Source organism: Agelaius tricolor, unplaced genomic scaffold (genome assembly GCF_023055355.1).
Source record: "Agelaius tricolor isolate 1412-34295 unplaced genomic scaffold, bAgeTri1.0.p SCAF_54, whole genome shotgun sequence".
In the NCBI taxonomy this organism is placed as follows: domain Eukaryota; kingdom Metazoa; phylum Chordata; class Aves; order Passeriformes; family Icteridae; genus Agelaius; species Agelaius tricolor.
The window spans coordinates 800,616-814,936 of record NW_027269314.1 but is presented as its reverse complement, the minus strand read 5'-3'; the positions used below and the strand labels follow the sequence as shown (position 1 = coordinate 814,936).

General features: G+C 54.9%; 1 protein-coding gene across 2 annotated transcripts; it reads left to right on the top strand.

Annotated features, from left to right (window-relative positions):
- The first annotated feature begins 178 nt into the window (after positions 1–178).
- On the top strand, positions 179–12,344 carry LOC139604670 (shootin-1-like). 2 transcript variants are annotated; one of them, XM_071455870.1, is made up of 16 exons: positions 179–294; positions 775–833; positions 1,440–1,500; positions 2,035–2,129; positions 2,263–2,389; positions 4,054–4,130; positions 4,877–4,958; positions 6,156–6,250; positions 6,659–6,805; positions 8,267–8,381; positions 9,047–9,155; positions 9,309–9,358; positions 9,792–9,901; positions 9,989–10,042; positions 10,733–11,948; positions 12,056–12,344. In XM_071455870.1, exons 1-16 carry the CDS (start codon positions 255–257, stop codon positions 12,202–12,204), a joined length of 2,586 nt encoding a protein of 861 aa, XP_071311971.1. In that variant the 5' UTR covers positions 179–254; the 3' UTR covers positions 12,205–12,344. The 2 variants fall into 2 exon arrangements, with proteins under 2 accessions (XP_071311971.1, XP_071311970.1); XM_071455869.1 differs by having other exon boundaries at positions 9,986–10,042.
- Positions 12,345–14,321: the final 1,977 nt, after the last annotated feature.

The following is a 14,321-nucleotide window of genomic DNA, read 5'->3' as shown; positions in this document are numbered from 1 at the left end:
CCTCTGAACTGCAGCTCCCCAAAACCCCATAATTCTGTGTTTTAGGGGAAAACTCGTCATGGAAAACCCCAACATCCTGCTGTGGGTTTCACTTCCCCCATGTTGGGATCGGGGCCTCTCGGGAGGAGGGAGGGGAGAGGGAGGGGAGGGGAGAGGGAGGGGAGGGTGGTTTCACTTCCCTGTCGGGGAACGAGGAGGCAGCGCCGGGGAAAGGGAGGCACCCCCAAATCTCGGGGGTTTGGGGACCCCCAGGCATGGCCTGGATTGGGGACGGAGTCGGGGGACACCTCACGGGTAAGGGGGAACCTTGTGGGGGATTTTGGGGGTCACCAGTGGGGTTTGGGGGCTGGGATTTGGGTTCTGGGGGCGATTTTCCCTCCTCAAGATTCAGAGATTTTTGGGGGGTCACCAGTTGCATTTGGGGGCTGGGATTTGGGGGCTGGGGGGGATTTTCCCTCCACAAAATTGGGGATTTTTGGGGAATCACCAGTGGGATTTGGGGTCTGGGGGTGATTTTCCCTCCTCAGGATTGGGGATTGGCTGGGGAGAGGGTCCTGTCCTGGGAAAAGGGGTTGGGATTTGGATTCCCGAGCGTGTTCATAACTGGATCAGGGATTGTGGGACCGGTCCAGGGGGAGCCGGGGACCCTGGGGACAATGGATGTCCCCAGTGCCACATTGGGGACCCCAGGGCTGTGTCCCAGTGTGCAGAGGGGACACTCAGGGGTGCCAGGGACCGTCCTGTCCCCCACTGTCACCCCTGGTGTCACCACAGCCATCCTGGAGTCCGGGAGCAGCGAGGAGGAGGAGGAGGAAGAGGCAGCTCTTGGACAGGTATCACTTCCAGGCTCCTTTTCCATTGGATTTCCCCTTCCTGATCCCATAAATCAGGGCGATGAAGGGGGGGTGCCCTGTGTCCGGATTTCGGGGGTGACACAGGCACAGCATCCCTGGCACTGAGGGTGTCCAGGTGGCTCAGGGCTCGCCAATGGAATTCCAATGGAATTCCAATGGAATACCCTGCCAGTGCCAATGGAATTCCAATGGAATGCCAATGGAATACCCTGCCAGTGCCAATGGAATGCCAATGGAATACCCTGCCAGTGCCAGGCCAGTGGAATTCCATGCCAGTGGAAATGCCACGCCAATGGAATTCTGTGCCAAAAGCGGTGCCAGTGCCAAACAATGGAATGCCGTGCCAATGGAATCCCATCCCAAGGGCATTATCCCAAGGGCCATCCCATCCCATCCCATCCCAATGGAATTCCACCCCAAGGGCCACTCCACCCCAACAGAATCCCATCCCGAGGGCCATTCAGCGCCATGACAATGCCACGTTGTGCCAACACGGTGACATTTGTCACGGCCGTGCCAAGGGAACTCCGTGCCAATGGAATTCCATGCCAACCCAGAGCCTCATTCCCGTTTTTCCCACCATAGCACCTGCCCCTGGATGCAGTGCCAGATGACACCGAGACTCGGCTGGCCCAGCTGGAGCAAGGTGAGCCCTGTCCATTCCTGGTGTCCCATCCCTGTGTCCCATCCCAATGCCCCATCCCTGTGTCCCATCCCAATGCCCCATCCCCGTGTCCCATCCCAATGTCCCATCCCCGTGTCCCATCCCAATGCCCCATCCCTGTGTCCCATCCCAATGCCCCATCCCCAATGCCCCATCCCAATGTCCCATCCCAATGTCCCATCCCAATGTCCCATCCCCGTGTCCCATCCCCGTGTCCCATCCCAATGTCCCATCCCCGTGTCCCATCCCATTGTCCCATCCCATTGTCCCATCCCTGTGTCCCATCCCAATGTCCCATCCCAGTGTCCCATCCCAGTGTCCCAATGTCCCATCCCAGTGTCCCATCCCAATGTCCCATCCCATTGTCCCATTCCCATGTCCCCATTGTCCCTGGCACCCCCCTGGGGTAAATCCCCCCCCTGGCTCGGTGCCAGCCCCGCCCCTGGGTGCCCTGGCCGGGCTCTGGGCACACTGGTGGCACCTGATCCCCGATGTCACCACCGGTGTCACCCTCAGCGTCACAGGCGCTGCTGGCCGAGCTGGCGGCGCTGGACACCGAGGTGGAGCTGGAGCAGCAGAGCCGGCAGCGAGCCCAGGCCTTCAGTGCCCAGGTGGGGATGGGGACAGGTCCCCAGATTTGTCCCTTCATGGGGACAAAGGTGCTGGGGCACCCTCGGGGCATGCCCGGCTCGAGGGCCATGGGGGAAACCCCGGTTCTGGGATTCTGGAATTCTGGTGGAGCAGGAGAATGCGCGGCTGGAGAGGATCGGCCTGGCCAGGAGCCCCAGAGGGACCCCTGAGGTGACCCCAGAGGAGGTGACACCCACAGGGGTGGCCCTGGAAGAGTCACCCACCCCTGCCCAGCTCCCAGGTGAGCCTGAGGTGTCCCATCCCATCCCATCCCATGGATCCCATCCCATGGATCCCATCCCATCCCATCCCATCCCATCCCATGGATCCCATCCCATCCCATCCCATGGATCCCATCCCATGGATCCCATCCCATGGATCCCATCCCATCCCATCCCATGGATCCCATCCCATGGATCCCATCCCATCCCATCCCATCCCATCCCATCCCATCCCATGGATCCCATCCCATCCCATCCCATCCCATCCCATCCCATGGATCCCATCCCATCCCATGGATCCCATCCCATCCCATCCCATGGATCACATCCCATGGATCCCATCCCATCCCATTCCATCCCATTGCATTTCCTCCCCATCTCATTTTATCCCACCCCATTTCATCCCAATTCCATCTCATCCCAAATCATCCCAATTCCTTCCCATTCCTTCTGTTCCATCCATCCATCCATCCATCCATCCATCCATCCATCATATCCTATCCCGTCCCACCCCATCCCAATCCCATCCCAATCCCAATCCCATCCCATCGCATCCCAATCCCATCCTAACCCACCCCAAATTATCCCAATTCCATCCCACCCCATCCCAATCCCATCCCAATCCCAATCCCATCCCAATCTCATCCCATCCATCCCAATCCCACCCCACCCCACCCCATCCCTGCCCCGCTGTCCCCTCCCAATGTCCCCAAATCCCAGACTGTCCCCACACCGAGCTTTGGGGGCGTTCCCAAGCCCCGTTTTGGGTCAAACCAAGCGAAAGCGACACCGAAATCCAACCGCGGTCGCCGACACCGCTCGCGCTTCCCCTTTCCCATCCTCTTTTCCCAAGGTGCCGCTTCCGGTTCTCGGCAGCCTCTGGGGACCTCATGGGGACACCCCCAATGCCCTGATCGCACCCCAGGATGATCCCTGGGGGGTGTTTGGGGTGTCCCAGGGGCGCCACCCCCGCTGTCACACCTCATTCCCGCTGGATCCCCTTGCAGAGCAGATTCCAGTCGGGATATTGGGGACACAGCTGGGATGGGGTGACCAGGGGGGCTCCGCTCCAGGAGGGCTGCGCTGCCCTTTCCATCCCTTTTTTCCCTCTTTTCCACTCTTTTTCTCCCCCTTTTCCCACCCCTCAATTCCCCCTTTCCCAACCTTTTTCCCCCTCATTTCCAGCTCCTCATTCCCCCCTATTTCCCACTCCTCAATTCCCCCTTTCCCAATTTTTTTCTTCCCCATTTCCCACTTTTTATCTCCCTTTCCCACTCCTCATTCTGACCCCCATTTTCCCCCTTTTCCCCCCCTTTTCCCCCCTTTTTCCCCCTTTTTCCCCCTTTTTTCCCCTTTCACACCTCTCGTTCCCTCCCTTTCCCACCCTTTCCCCTTTCCCCCATTCCCACCCTTCAGTTCCCCTTTTCCCAATCTTTCCTCCCCCATTTCCCACTTTTTCTCTCCCTTTTCCACTCCTCATTCCCCCCATTTCCCACTCCTTTTTCATCCTTTCCCCCCTTTTTCCCCTTCCTCCTTTTTCCCCCTTTCCCCCTTTCCCCCCCTTTTTCCCCCCTTTTCCCCCTTTTTCCCCCTTTCCCACCCCTCAATTTCCCCATTTCCCCCTTTCCCCCCCATTTTTCCCCTTTTCCCCCTTTCCCACCCCTCATTCCCACTTTTCCCCCAGCTCCACAGGAAGATCTCTCCCAGCTCCTGGAACAGCACCGGGACCTCCAGGCACAGCTGCAGCACCTGCACACCCAGGTACCCCAAAACCACCCAAACCCCCCTTTCCCTTTTTGGGATTTTGGAGATTTTTGGGATTAAGCCCCCCCCACAATGTCCCAGGGCTCAGGGTGGGATTTTTCACGGATTTTTCGTGGATTTTTCTTTAAGTTCTCGCTGATTTCTCACAGATTTTTTGCAGATTTTTCATGGATTTTCTCCCAAATTTTTGCAGATTTTTTGTGGATTTTTCATGGATTTTTTTCACTGATTTTCTCCCATATTTTTCACAGATTTTTTTGCTAAATTTTTCACAAAATTTTTGTGGATTTCTCCTGGATTTTCTCATGGATTTTCTTCTGGATTTTTCACGAATTTTCACAGATTTGTCCCAGATTTTCTCCCAGATTTTCTCCCAGATTTTTCACCGAGTTCTTGGGGATTGCCACAGATTTTCTCCTAGATTTCTCCTGGATTTCTCCCTGATTATTCACAGATTCTTCATGACGTTTTCACAGATTTTTTTTGAGGATCTGTCACAGATTTTTCTCCCGGATTTTCTCCCAGATATTTTTCGCGGATTTTTGCGGATTTGTCATGAATTTTTCACTTATTTTGTCCCAGATTTTCTCCCAGATTTTTCACGGGTTTGTCATGGATTTTTCACTTATTTTCTCCCAGATTTTCTCCCAGATGTTTCACGGGTTTGTCATGGATTTTTCACTGATTTTCTCCCGGATATTTCCCAGATTTCTCACGTATTTTCCTGTATTTTCCCGGCACAGCTGGAGCTGGAGCGGGAGGAGCAGCAGCGCCTGCGGGCAGCCCTGGCCGCCAGCCAGAGGGCACTGAGGTCCTTCAAGAGAGGTCAGCAGGGTCCCCATGTCCCCTCCAGTGCCACCAGTGCCACCCCAAACCAACGGCTGGCAGCTGCCCGTGGTGGCATCACCTTCATTTCCCCCTTTTCCCACTCCTTTTTGCCTCCTTTTCCTCCCTTTTTCCCCCTTTTTCTCCTTTTTCCCCATCTTTTCCCCACCCTTCTTCCCTCCCTATCCCACCCCTATTTTCCACCCTTTTCCCCATTTTCCCATCATTTTTCACCCCCTTTCCCACCCTTTTCCCCCCTTTCCCTCCACCTCATTTCCTTTTCATTTCCCACCCTTTTCCCTCCCATTTCTCAAACCTTCCCCACTCTTTTCTTCCACTTTCCCCCCTTTTCCTCCCCCATTTTCCACTCTTTCTCTGCCCTTCCCCCCCCTTTTTTTTCCCATTTCCCTCCCCTCATTCCCCCTTTTCCCACCCCATTTCCCACCCCTCATTTCCTCTTTCCCACTTTTTCCTCCCCTATTTCCCACCTTTCCTCCCCCCTTTTGCCACCCTTTTCCCCCCATTTCCCAAACTTTTCCCACCCTTTTTTAACCTTTTCCCCCTCCTTTCCTGCCTTTCCTTCCCCCATTTCCCACTCTTTTTCCACCCCTTTTTCCCCCATTTCCCACCCCTCATTTCCCCCTTTTCCCACCTTTCCCTCCCATATTTCCTACATTTTTCCGACCCTTTTCCCCCCATTTCCCACCCCTTTTTCCTATCCTTTTTCCCACCCTTTTCCCTCCCATTTCTCAAACCTTACCCACATTTTTCTTCCACTTTCCCTCCTTTCCTCCCCTATTTTCCACCTTTTTCCTGCCCTTCCCCCCCTTTTTTTCCCCTTTTCCCACCCCTCATTTCCTCTTTCCCACTTTATCCTCCCTTATTTCCCATCTTTCCCTCTCCCCTTTTCCCACCCTTTTCTCCCCATTTCCCAAACTTCTCCCACCCTTTTCCCCCCTTATCACGCCTCATTTTCCCCTTTTCCCACCCTTTTTTAACCTTTTCCCTCTCCTTTCCTTCCCCCATTTCCCACCCCTCATTTCCCCCCTTTCCCACCTTTCCCTTCCCCCCTTTTCCTACACTTTTCCAACTCTTTTTCCCCCATTTCCCACCCCCTTTTCCCATCCTTTTTCCCACCCTTTTTCCCTCCCATTTCCCAAATCTTTTCCCCCCTTTCCCACCCCGCTGTCCCCGCAGTGTCCCAGATTGTCACCCAGGATTACTGCCAGGCCCTGGAGCAGCTGGAGCTGGAGCAGGACCTGCGCTGCCACGCCGAGGCCTTCGCCCACCAGGTGCCACCAAGGCCTTGGGGACACCGCTGGGGGTGGCACGGAGGTGGCAGTGGGGTCACCCATCCCGAGGGAATGAGGTGATCCCAAGGGAATGGGACGATCCCAGGATTCTCCCGCTGTGGTTTCCTGGGATGGAGCCACCAGTCCCTCCAGAAGGTGACACCAAGGTGACACTGAGAGGTTGGGGACACTGCTGAGGGTGGCACAGAGGGGACAATGGGGTGTCCCAGCACATCCCTGTCACCCATCCCGAGGGAACGGGGTGATCCCAAGGGAATGAGACGATCCCAGGGTTCTCCCAGTGTGGTTTCCAGGGATGGAGCCAGGTGGGATTCACCGCCAGGCCCTCCAGAGGGTGACACCGAGGGTGACAGGGAGGTGACACTGCGGTGACACCCGCGCTCGCAGATGCTGGTCCAGCAGAAGGAGGCGAAGCGCCAGAGCTCCATCCTGCTGAGGAGCGCCGCGCCCGATTCCCAAATCCTGGAAGCGTTCCAGGAACTGGAAAAACTCAGCCGGGAGCTGGAGGAGACGCGGCAGGAACGGCGCCAGCGGGTGAGGGAATGTCCCCAAGCTTGGGGACATCACGGGCAGGGGACAGCGGGGTCCAGGTCCCACCCCTCCATTCCCATTATTCCATGGAGTGCTGCTTTTCCATGCATTTCCCTCCATGGATTTCCCACCATGGATTTCTTTCCACGGATTTCCGTCCGTGGAAAATTGGATTCTTCTTACCACAGATTTCCCACCATGAACTTCCCTCCATGGATTTCCCACCATGGATCTCCTTCCATGCATTTCCCACCATGGATTTCCATCCATGGATTTCCCACCATGGATTTCCTACCATGGATTTCTATCCATACATTTCCCACCACGGATTTCCCTCCATGGATCTCCCACCACAGATTTCCCACCATGGACTTCCCTCCATGGATTTTCATCCATGGATCTCCTTCCATACATTTACCACCATGGATTTCCATCCATGGATTTCCTTTTCTTCATGGATTTCCCACCATGCATTTCCTACCATGGATTTTCCACCATGGATTTCCCTCCATGGATCTCCCTCCACGGATTTCCCACCGTGGATTTCCATCTGTGGATTTCCCTCCATGGATTTCCCACCTGATTTCCTCCCATGGATTTCCCTCCATGCATTTCCTATCAAGGATTTCCCTCCATGGATCTCCTTTCATGGATTTTCCACCACCGATTTCCTTCCATGGATTTCCTACCGTGAATCTCTCACTGTGGAATTCCCTCCATGGATTTCCCACCATGGATTTCCTACTGTGGATTTCCCTCCATGGATTTCTTTCCATGGATTTCCATCCCTGGATTTTCTCCCATGGATCTCCCTCCATGCATTTCTTACCATGGATCTCTTTCCATGGATTTCCCCCCATGGATTTCCCTCCATGGATTTCTTTCCATGGATTTCTATCCATGGATTTCCCACCATGGATTTCCCTCCATGGACTTCCCTCCGTGGATTTCCCCCCATGGATTTCCCTTCATGGATTTCCCATCATGGATTTCCACCATGGATTTCCCTCCATGGTTTTCCCACCATGGATCTCCTTCCATGGATTTCCCTCCATGGATTTTCTTCCATGGATTTCCCACCACAGATTTCCACCACGGATTTCCCTCCATGGATTTCCTACCACAGATTTCTTTCCATGGATTTCTATCCATGCATTTCCCACTATGGAGTTCCCTCCGTGGATTTCCCACCACGGATTTCTTTCCATGGATTTCCCTCCATGCATTTCCCGCCATGGATTTCTTTCCATGGATTTCCCTCCATGCATTTCCCTCCATGGATTTCCCTCCATGGATTTCCTTCCATGGATTTCCCAAGCTGTTGATGGAACCCCATCCCACAGCGAGGGCAGATTTGCCCTTAAACCCGCCGGGAGTTTTTCCCCGAATTCCCGATTTTAGGGTCGGGGAAGCGTCGCCGTCCTTGGGGTTTTCCCAGATCCCGGAATTCCCGCATTCCCACAGGAGGAGGAGCTGGAGCAGGAGCGGGAGGAGCTGCAGCGGGCGCGGGAAGCGCTGGAGGAGGAGCGGGAGGAGAAGCGGGAGCTGAGGGAGAGGCTGGAAGGGCTGGAGAAGGAAGGTGGGAATTTCCATGTGGAATTCCAGAGGGATTCCAGAAAAATTCCAAAGAATTCCAGGGGGGATTCCAGAGGATTCCAGGGGGATTCAAAAACATTCCAGGGGGATTTTAGAGGATTCCAGGGAAAAAATCCAGGGGGATTCCAGATGGATTCCAAAGAATTCCAGAGGGATTTTAGAGGATTCCAGATGGATTCCAAAGAATTCCAGAGGGATTTTAGAGGATTTCAGCAAGAATTCCAGATTATTCCAGGGGGATTTTAGAGGATTCCAGTGGGATTCTAGAAGATTCTGAGGGATGATTCCAGATTGTTCCAGAGGGGATCCCAGGAGAATTCCAGAAGATTCCAAGGGGATCCCAGATGGATTCAAAAGAATCCCAGAAGGTTCCAGAAGATTCCATAGGGGATTCCAAAGGGATTCCAGAAGATTCCAGGGGGGATTTCAGAGGATTCCAAGGGGATTCCAAAGGGATTCCAGAAGATTCCAGGGGGGATTTCAGAGGATTCCAGGGGAATTCCAGGGGGGATTCCAGAAGATTCCAGGGGGGATTCCAGAAAATTCCAGAGAAATTCCAGAGGGATCCCAGGGGGATTTTAGAGGGTTCCAGGGGGGATTCCAGACAATTCCAGAGGGATCCCCAATCCCGATCCCGCCTCATTCCAGTGGGGTCCCTCCGGGAGCAGCTGGCGCAGCAGCCGCCACCCCAGAGCCACCCCGAGGTGCCACCGCCGCCACCGCTGCCACCGCCCGCTGCCACCACCGTCCCCGCCGAGTAGGTGACACATCCCAGCGGCTTCTCCCGGCCAGCATTCTGGAATGTTCCTGGAAAACCGCTGTCCCCACCCCGTCCCAAGAGGGGAGGGGATGGGGTGACAGATGTGTCACCTCCTGTCCCCTTCGGTGTCACCTCCTGTCCCCCCCGCAGCCCCCTGGCCGCCCTCAGGCAGAGGAAGGTGCGGAAAAACCTGGAGCAAAGTGAGTCCTGAGGGCTGGGGACATCGGGAATGTCCCCAGAGTGTCACCAGGCTGGGGGTGGGGACATCAGGAGTGTCACCAGGGTGGGGATATTGGGAATGTCCCCAAAGTGTCACCGGGACAGGGATGTGGGGACATCAGAAGTGTCACCAGGGTGGGGATATTGGGAATGTCCCCAAAGTGTCACCGGGACAGGGATGTGGGGATATCAGGAGTGTCCTCAAAGTGTTACCGGGATGGGGGGGGTGGGTGACATCAGGAGTGTCCCCAAAGTGTCACAGGGACAGGGGGCACTCCAGGGGTCCCCCAGCTCCATTGGGGGTGATCTGGGGACAGGGTGGCACTGCCAGGGGAGGTGACAGCTCCACCCTCAGTGTGACCCGAGCGGTGTCCCCAACACGGGGGGAGGTGACACACGGTGCCACCCTGGCAGGTGACTCGGGGACCGAGGACATCCGTGCCAGGGCCGTGCAGGAGATGCTGGAGCGGATCCGCACCGGGATCGTCCTGCGGCCGGCCAGGGCCAGGCCACCCCCGTGCCAGGTGACAATGGGGACAACGGGGCTGGCAGGCCTGGCATTCCCGGGGTCAGGAATTCCCGGGATTGAGCCATTCCCAATTTCCCAGCAGGACTCCACAGCCAGCAAGAGGAGGAGCGCAGCGCTGGAGCTGCAGGGGATCCTGGTGGGCAGCGCTGTCCCCTCAATGTCCCCTCAGTGTCCCCTTGGTGTCCCCTCAGTGTCACCACACTGTCCCCATGCTGCCCCCTCAGTGTCCCTTTGGTGTACCCTTGGTACCCCATGGTGTCCCCATGGTGTCCCCATGATGTCTCCATGATGTTCCCCTTGATGTCCTTTTGATGTCCCCACACTGTCCCCTCAATGTCCCCATCATGCCCCCATGGTGTCCCCCTAGTGTCCCCTTGCCATCCCTGTGGCATCCTCTTGGTGTCCCCTCGCTGTCCCCCTGGTGTCCCTTTGATGTCCCCTTGCTGTCCCCATGGCGTTGCCATGGTGTTGACATGCTGTCCCTACAGTGTCCCCATTCTGTCCCTGTGGTGTCCCCTTTGTGTCCCTTTGGTGGCCCTTGATGTCCCCTCAGTGCCCCCTTGATGTCCTCTTGGTGTCCCTGTGGTGTCTCTTTGGTGTCCCCATGCTGTCCCCATTATGTCCCTGCAGTGCCCCTTGCTGTCCCCCTGGTGCCCCTTTAGATGTCCCCTTTGTACACCCATGGTGTTGCCATGCTGTCCCTGCAGTGTCCCCTCCATGTCCCCTTGACATCCGTCCCACTGATGTCCCTTTGATGTCCCCTTGGTATCTATCCCTCCCCTCGCTGTCCCCGTGGTGTCCCCCCCGGTGACCCCGTGTGTCTCAGGGCGCCCTGCGGAGGCCGAGCCGGAGGCGCAGCCGGCAGAGCCGGGATCGGGAGCTGGGATCGGCCCTGGAGCTGGGATCCATCCTGGAGCGGCGCCGCCGGGCCCTGGACGCTGCCACGGGGGATTCCATGGGCACCAATGACATAGGCACCAATTCCATGGGAAACCAGTCCATGGGAAAACAGTCCATGGGAAAACAGTCCACAGGGAATTCCATGGGCACCAATTCCATGAGCACCAACTCCATAGGAAACCATTCCAAGGGCACCAATTCCAAGGGCAATTCCATGGGCACCAATGCCATGAGGAATTCCATGGGCACCAATTCCATGAGGAATCATTCCACGGGCACCAATTCCATGGGCAATTCCATGGGCACCAATTCCATGGGAAGCCAGTCCAAGGGCACCAGTTCCATGGGCACGAATTCCATGAGCAACAGTTCCTTGGGGAACTCCAAGGGCACCAATTTCATGAGGAATTCCACGGGCACCAATTCCGTGGGAAACCGTTCCAAGGGCACCAATTCCATGGGCACCAATTCCGTGGGAAACCATTCCAAGGGCACCAGTTCCATGGGGAATTCCATGGGAAACCATTCCAAGGGCACCAGTTCCATGGGGAATTCCATGGCCACCAATTCCATGGGGAATAACATGGGCGCCAATTCCATGGGAGACCAGTCCATGGGCACCAATTCCATGGGCACCAATTCCATGGGCACCAGTTCCAAGGGCACCAGTTCCATGGGGAATTCCATGGGAAACCATTCCATGGAGAACCATTCCACAGGCACCAATTCCATGGGAAACCATTCCAAGAGCACCAATTCCATGGGTACCAGTTCCATGGGCACCAATTCCATGGGGAATTCCATGGGCACCAATTCCATGGGCACCAATCCCATGGGGAATTCCATGGGCACCAATTCCATGTTCACCAATTCCATGGGCACCAATTCCATGGGCACCAATTCCACGTTCACCAATTCCATGGGCACCAATTCCATGTTCACCAATTCCATGGGCACCAATTCCATGGGCACCAATTCCACGTTCACCAATTCCATGTTCACCAATTCCATGGGCACCAATTCCATGGGCACCAATTCCATGGGGAATTCCATGGGCCCCAGTTCCACGGGCACCATCTCCACGGGGAATCCCACGGGAGCGCAGGAGCGCGGCAGCGCCGGGAAGGAGGCGGACGCAGCAGGTGCGGAGCTGGGGATGTCCCCAGGGAGGGCGCGGAGGTGACACCGGCAGCTGCCACCCCCCGTCCCCTCCTGTCCCCGCTGCCATCCCTGTCACGGCTTTTCCCAGGAAACCGCGACAAGGACCAGGATCAGGACCAGGACCAGGACCAGGACCAGGACACGGCTGCTGTCCCCTTCCGGCCCCGGGGCCTTGGTGGCCTCCCCAGGACGCGTCCCCGGCCCCGCTGGGCTTGGGACAGCGGGGACAAGGCCTAGGAGCCACTTCCCGGGAATCCCCGCCCTCCTTTCCCGGGATTTTCCACCCTCATTTTCCGGGATTTTCCCACCAGCGATTCCCAGAGTCTTGCATCCTTTTAGCCCAAGATTTTTCACCCGCTTTTCCCAGGATTTCCTGCCCTTCTTTTCTGCATTTCCTGTTCTCCGTTCCCAAGATTTTCCTGCCTCCTTTCCAGGCCTTCCCACCCTTATTTCCCAGGATTTCCCATCCTCATTTCCTGGGATTTTCCACGCTCCTTTCCCAAGATTTTCTGCCCTCCTTTCCGTAGATTTCCTGACATCCATTCCCAGGATATTCCTGGGATTTTCCACCCTCAATTCCCAGAATTTCCAACCCCCCTTTCCCAGGATTTTCCACTCATTTTTCCCAAGATTTTCCACCCTCATTTCCCAGGATTTCCCACCCTCCATTCCCAGAATTTTCCACCATTTTTTCCTGGGATTTCCCGCCCTCCTTTCCAGGATTTTCCCACCCTTTTTTCCCACCGTTTTTCACTCTCAATTCCCAGAATTTTCCTGGCTCCACTCCCAAGATTTTCCACCCTCATTTCCCGGATTTTCCACCCTCATTTCCCGGGATTTTCCACTCATTTTTCCCAAGATTTTCCACCCTCATTTCCCAGGATTTCCCACCCTCCATTCCCAGAATTTTCCACTGGTTTTTCCCAGGATTTTCCCACCCTCCATTCCCAGGATTTTTCTGCCTCCTTTCCCAGGAATTTCCGCCCCTTTTTCCCCAAAATTTCCCACCCTCCTTTCCTGGGATTTTCCACCCTTTTTTCCCAAGATTCTTCCAGGATTTCCCATCCTAATTTCCAAGGATTTCCCACTCTTTTTCCCAAGATTTTCCTGCCTCCTTTCCAGGATTTCCTATCCTCATTTCCCAGGATTTCCTGCCCTCATTTCCCGGGATTTCCCACCCCTTTTCCCCAAGATTTTTTCAGGATTTTCCACCCTCCTTTCCCAGGATTTTCCACCCTTTTTTCCTACCATTTTTCACCCTCAATTCCCAGAATTTCCCACCCTCCTCTCCCAGGATTTCCCGCCCTCCTTTCCAGAATTTCCCACCCTTATATCCTGGATTTTCCTGCCTCATTTCCCAGGATTTCCCACTCCCAATTCCCGAGATTTTCCACCCTAATTTCCAAGGATTTCCCGCCCTTTTTCCCCAAGATTTTCCTGCCTCCTTTCCAGGACTTCCCATCCTCAATTCCCAAGATTTCCCATCCTTTTATCCCAAGATTTTCCAGCCTCCTTTCTCAAGATTTTTCCAGGATTTTCCCCCCTCAATTCCTAGAATTTTCCTGGCTCCATTCCCAAGATTATCCTGGGATTTCCCACCTTTAATCCCAGGATTTCCCTTCTTCCATTCCCAGAATTTCCCATCCTTTTATCCCAAGATTTTCCAGCCTCCTTTCTCAAGATTTTTCCAGGATTTTCCCCCCTCAATTCCCAGAATTTTCCTGGCTCCATTCCCAAGATTTTCCCGGGATTTCCCACCTTTAATCCCAGGATTTCCCTCCTTCCATTCCCAGAATTTCCCATCCTCCTGGGAACCCCTGGAAAAATGGGATCCCCTGGAATTCCACACTGTTTTCCCTTGGGAAGGACCCAAACCCCACCCACCCCACGGAATTCCATCCCACCCTCCAAATTCCCCCAAAATTCGGGAATTCCTTCCCCAAAACCCCACAGAACCTCTGGCAGCTCCTCCTTTCCTATTTTTTCTATTTTTCCAAATAAAATCCTTTATTTCCCTTGGATTTGGAACCACCTGGAATTATTCCAAAGCTCCTTTCCCAGGAATCCCAAATCCTCCATTCCCTGGGAATTCCCTTGGATTTGGGGGTTTTTTCCCAGTTTTTTTCCCCTCCTCCTCCAGCTGGAACTCAAAGATTTAAGGCTGGGAGGGATTTTTTTCCCAAATTTCCCTGAATTCCTGCTCCTTTTCCTGGAGGAAAACTGGGAAGGAGAGGCCCAAAAAAAAAAAACCTGGAAAAGGGAAATTCCTGATGGAAAAGAAGCAAGAAATTTTCCCGGCTTTTTCCCAAATCCTGGAACTTTCCTGGAGATTTTCCCCTGATTTTTCTGAATCC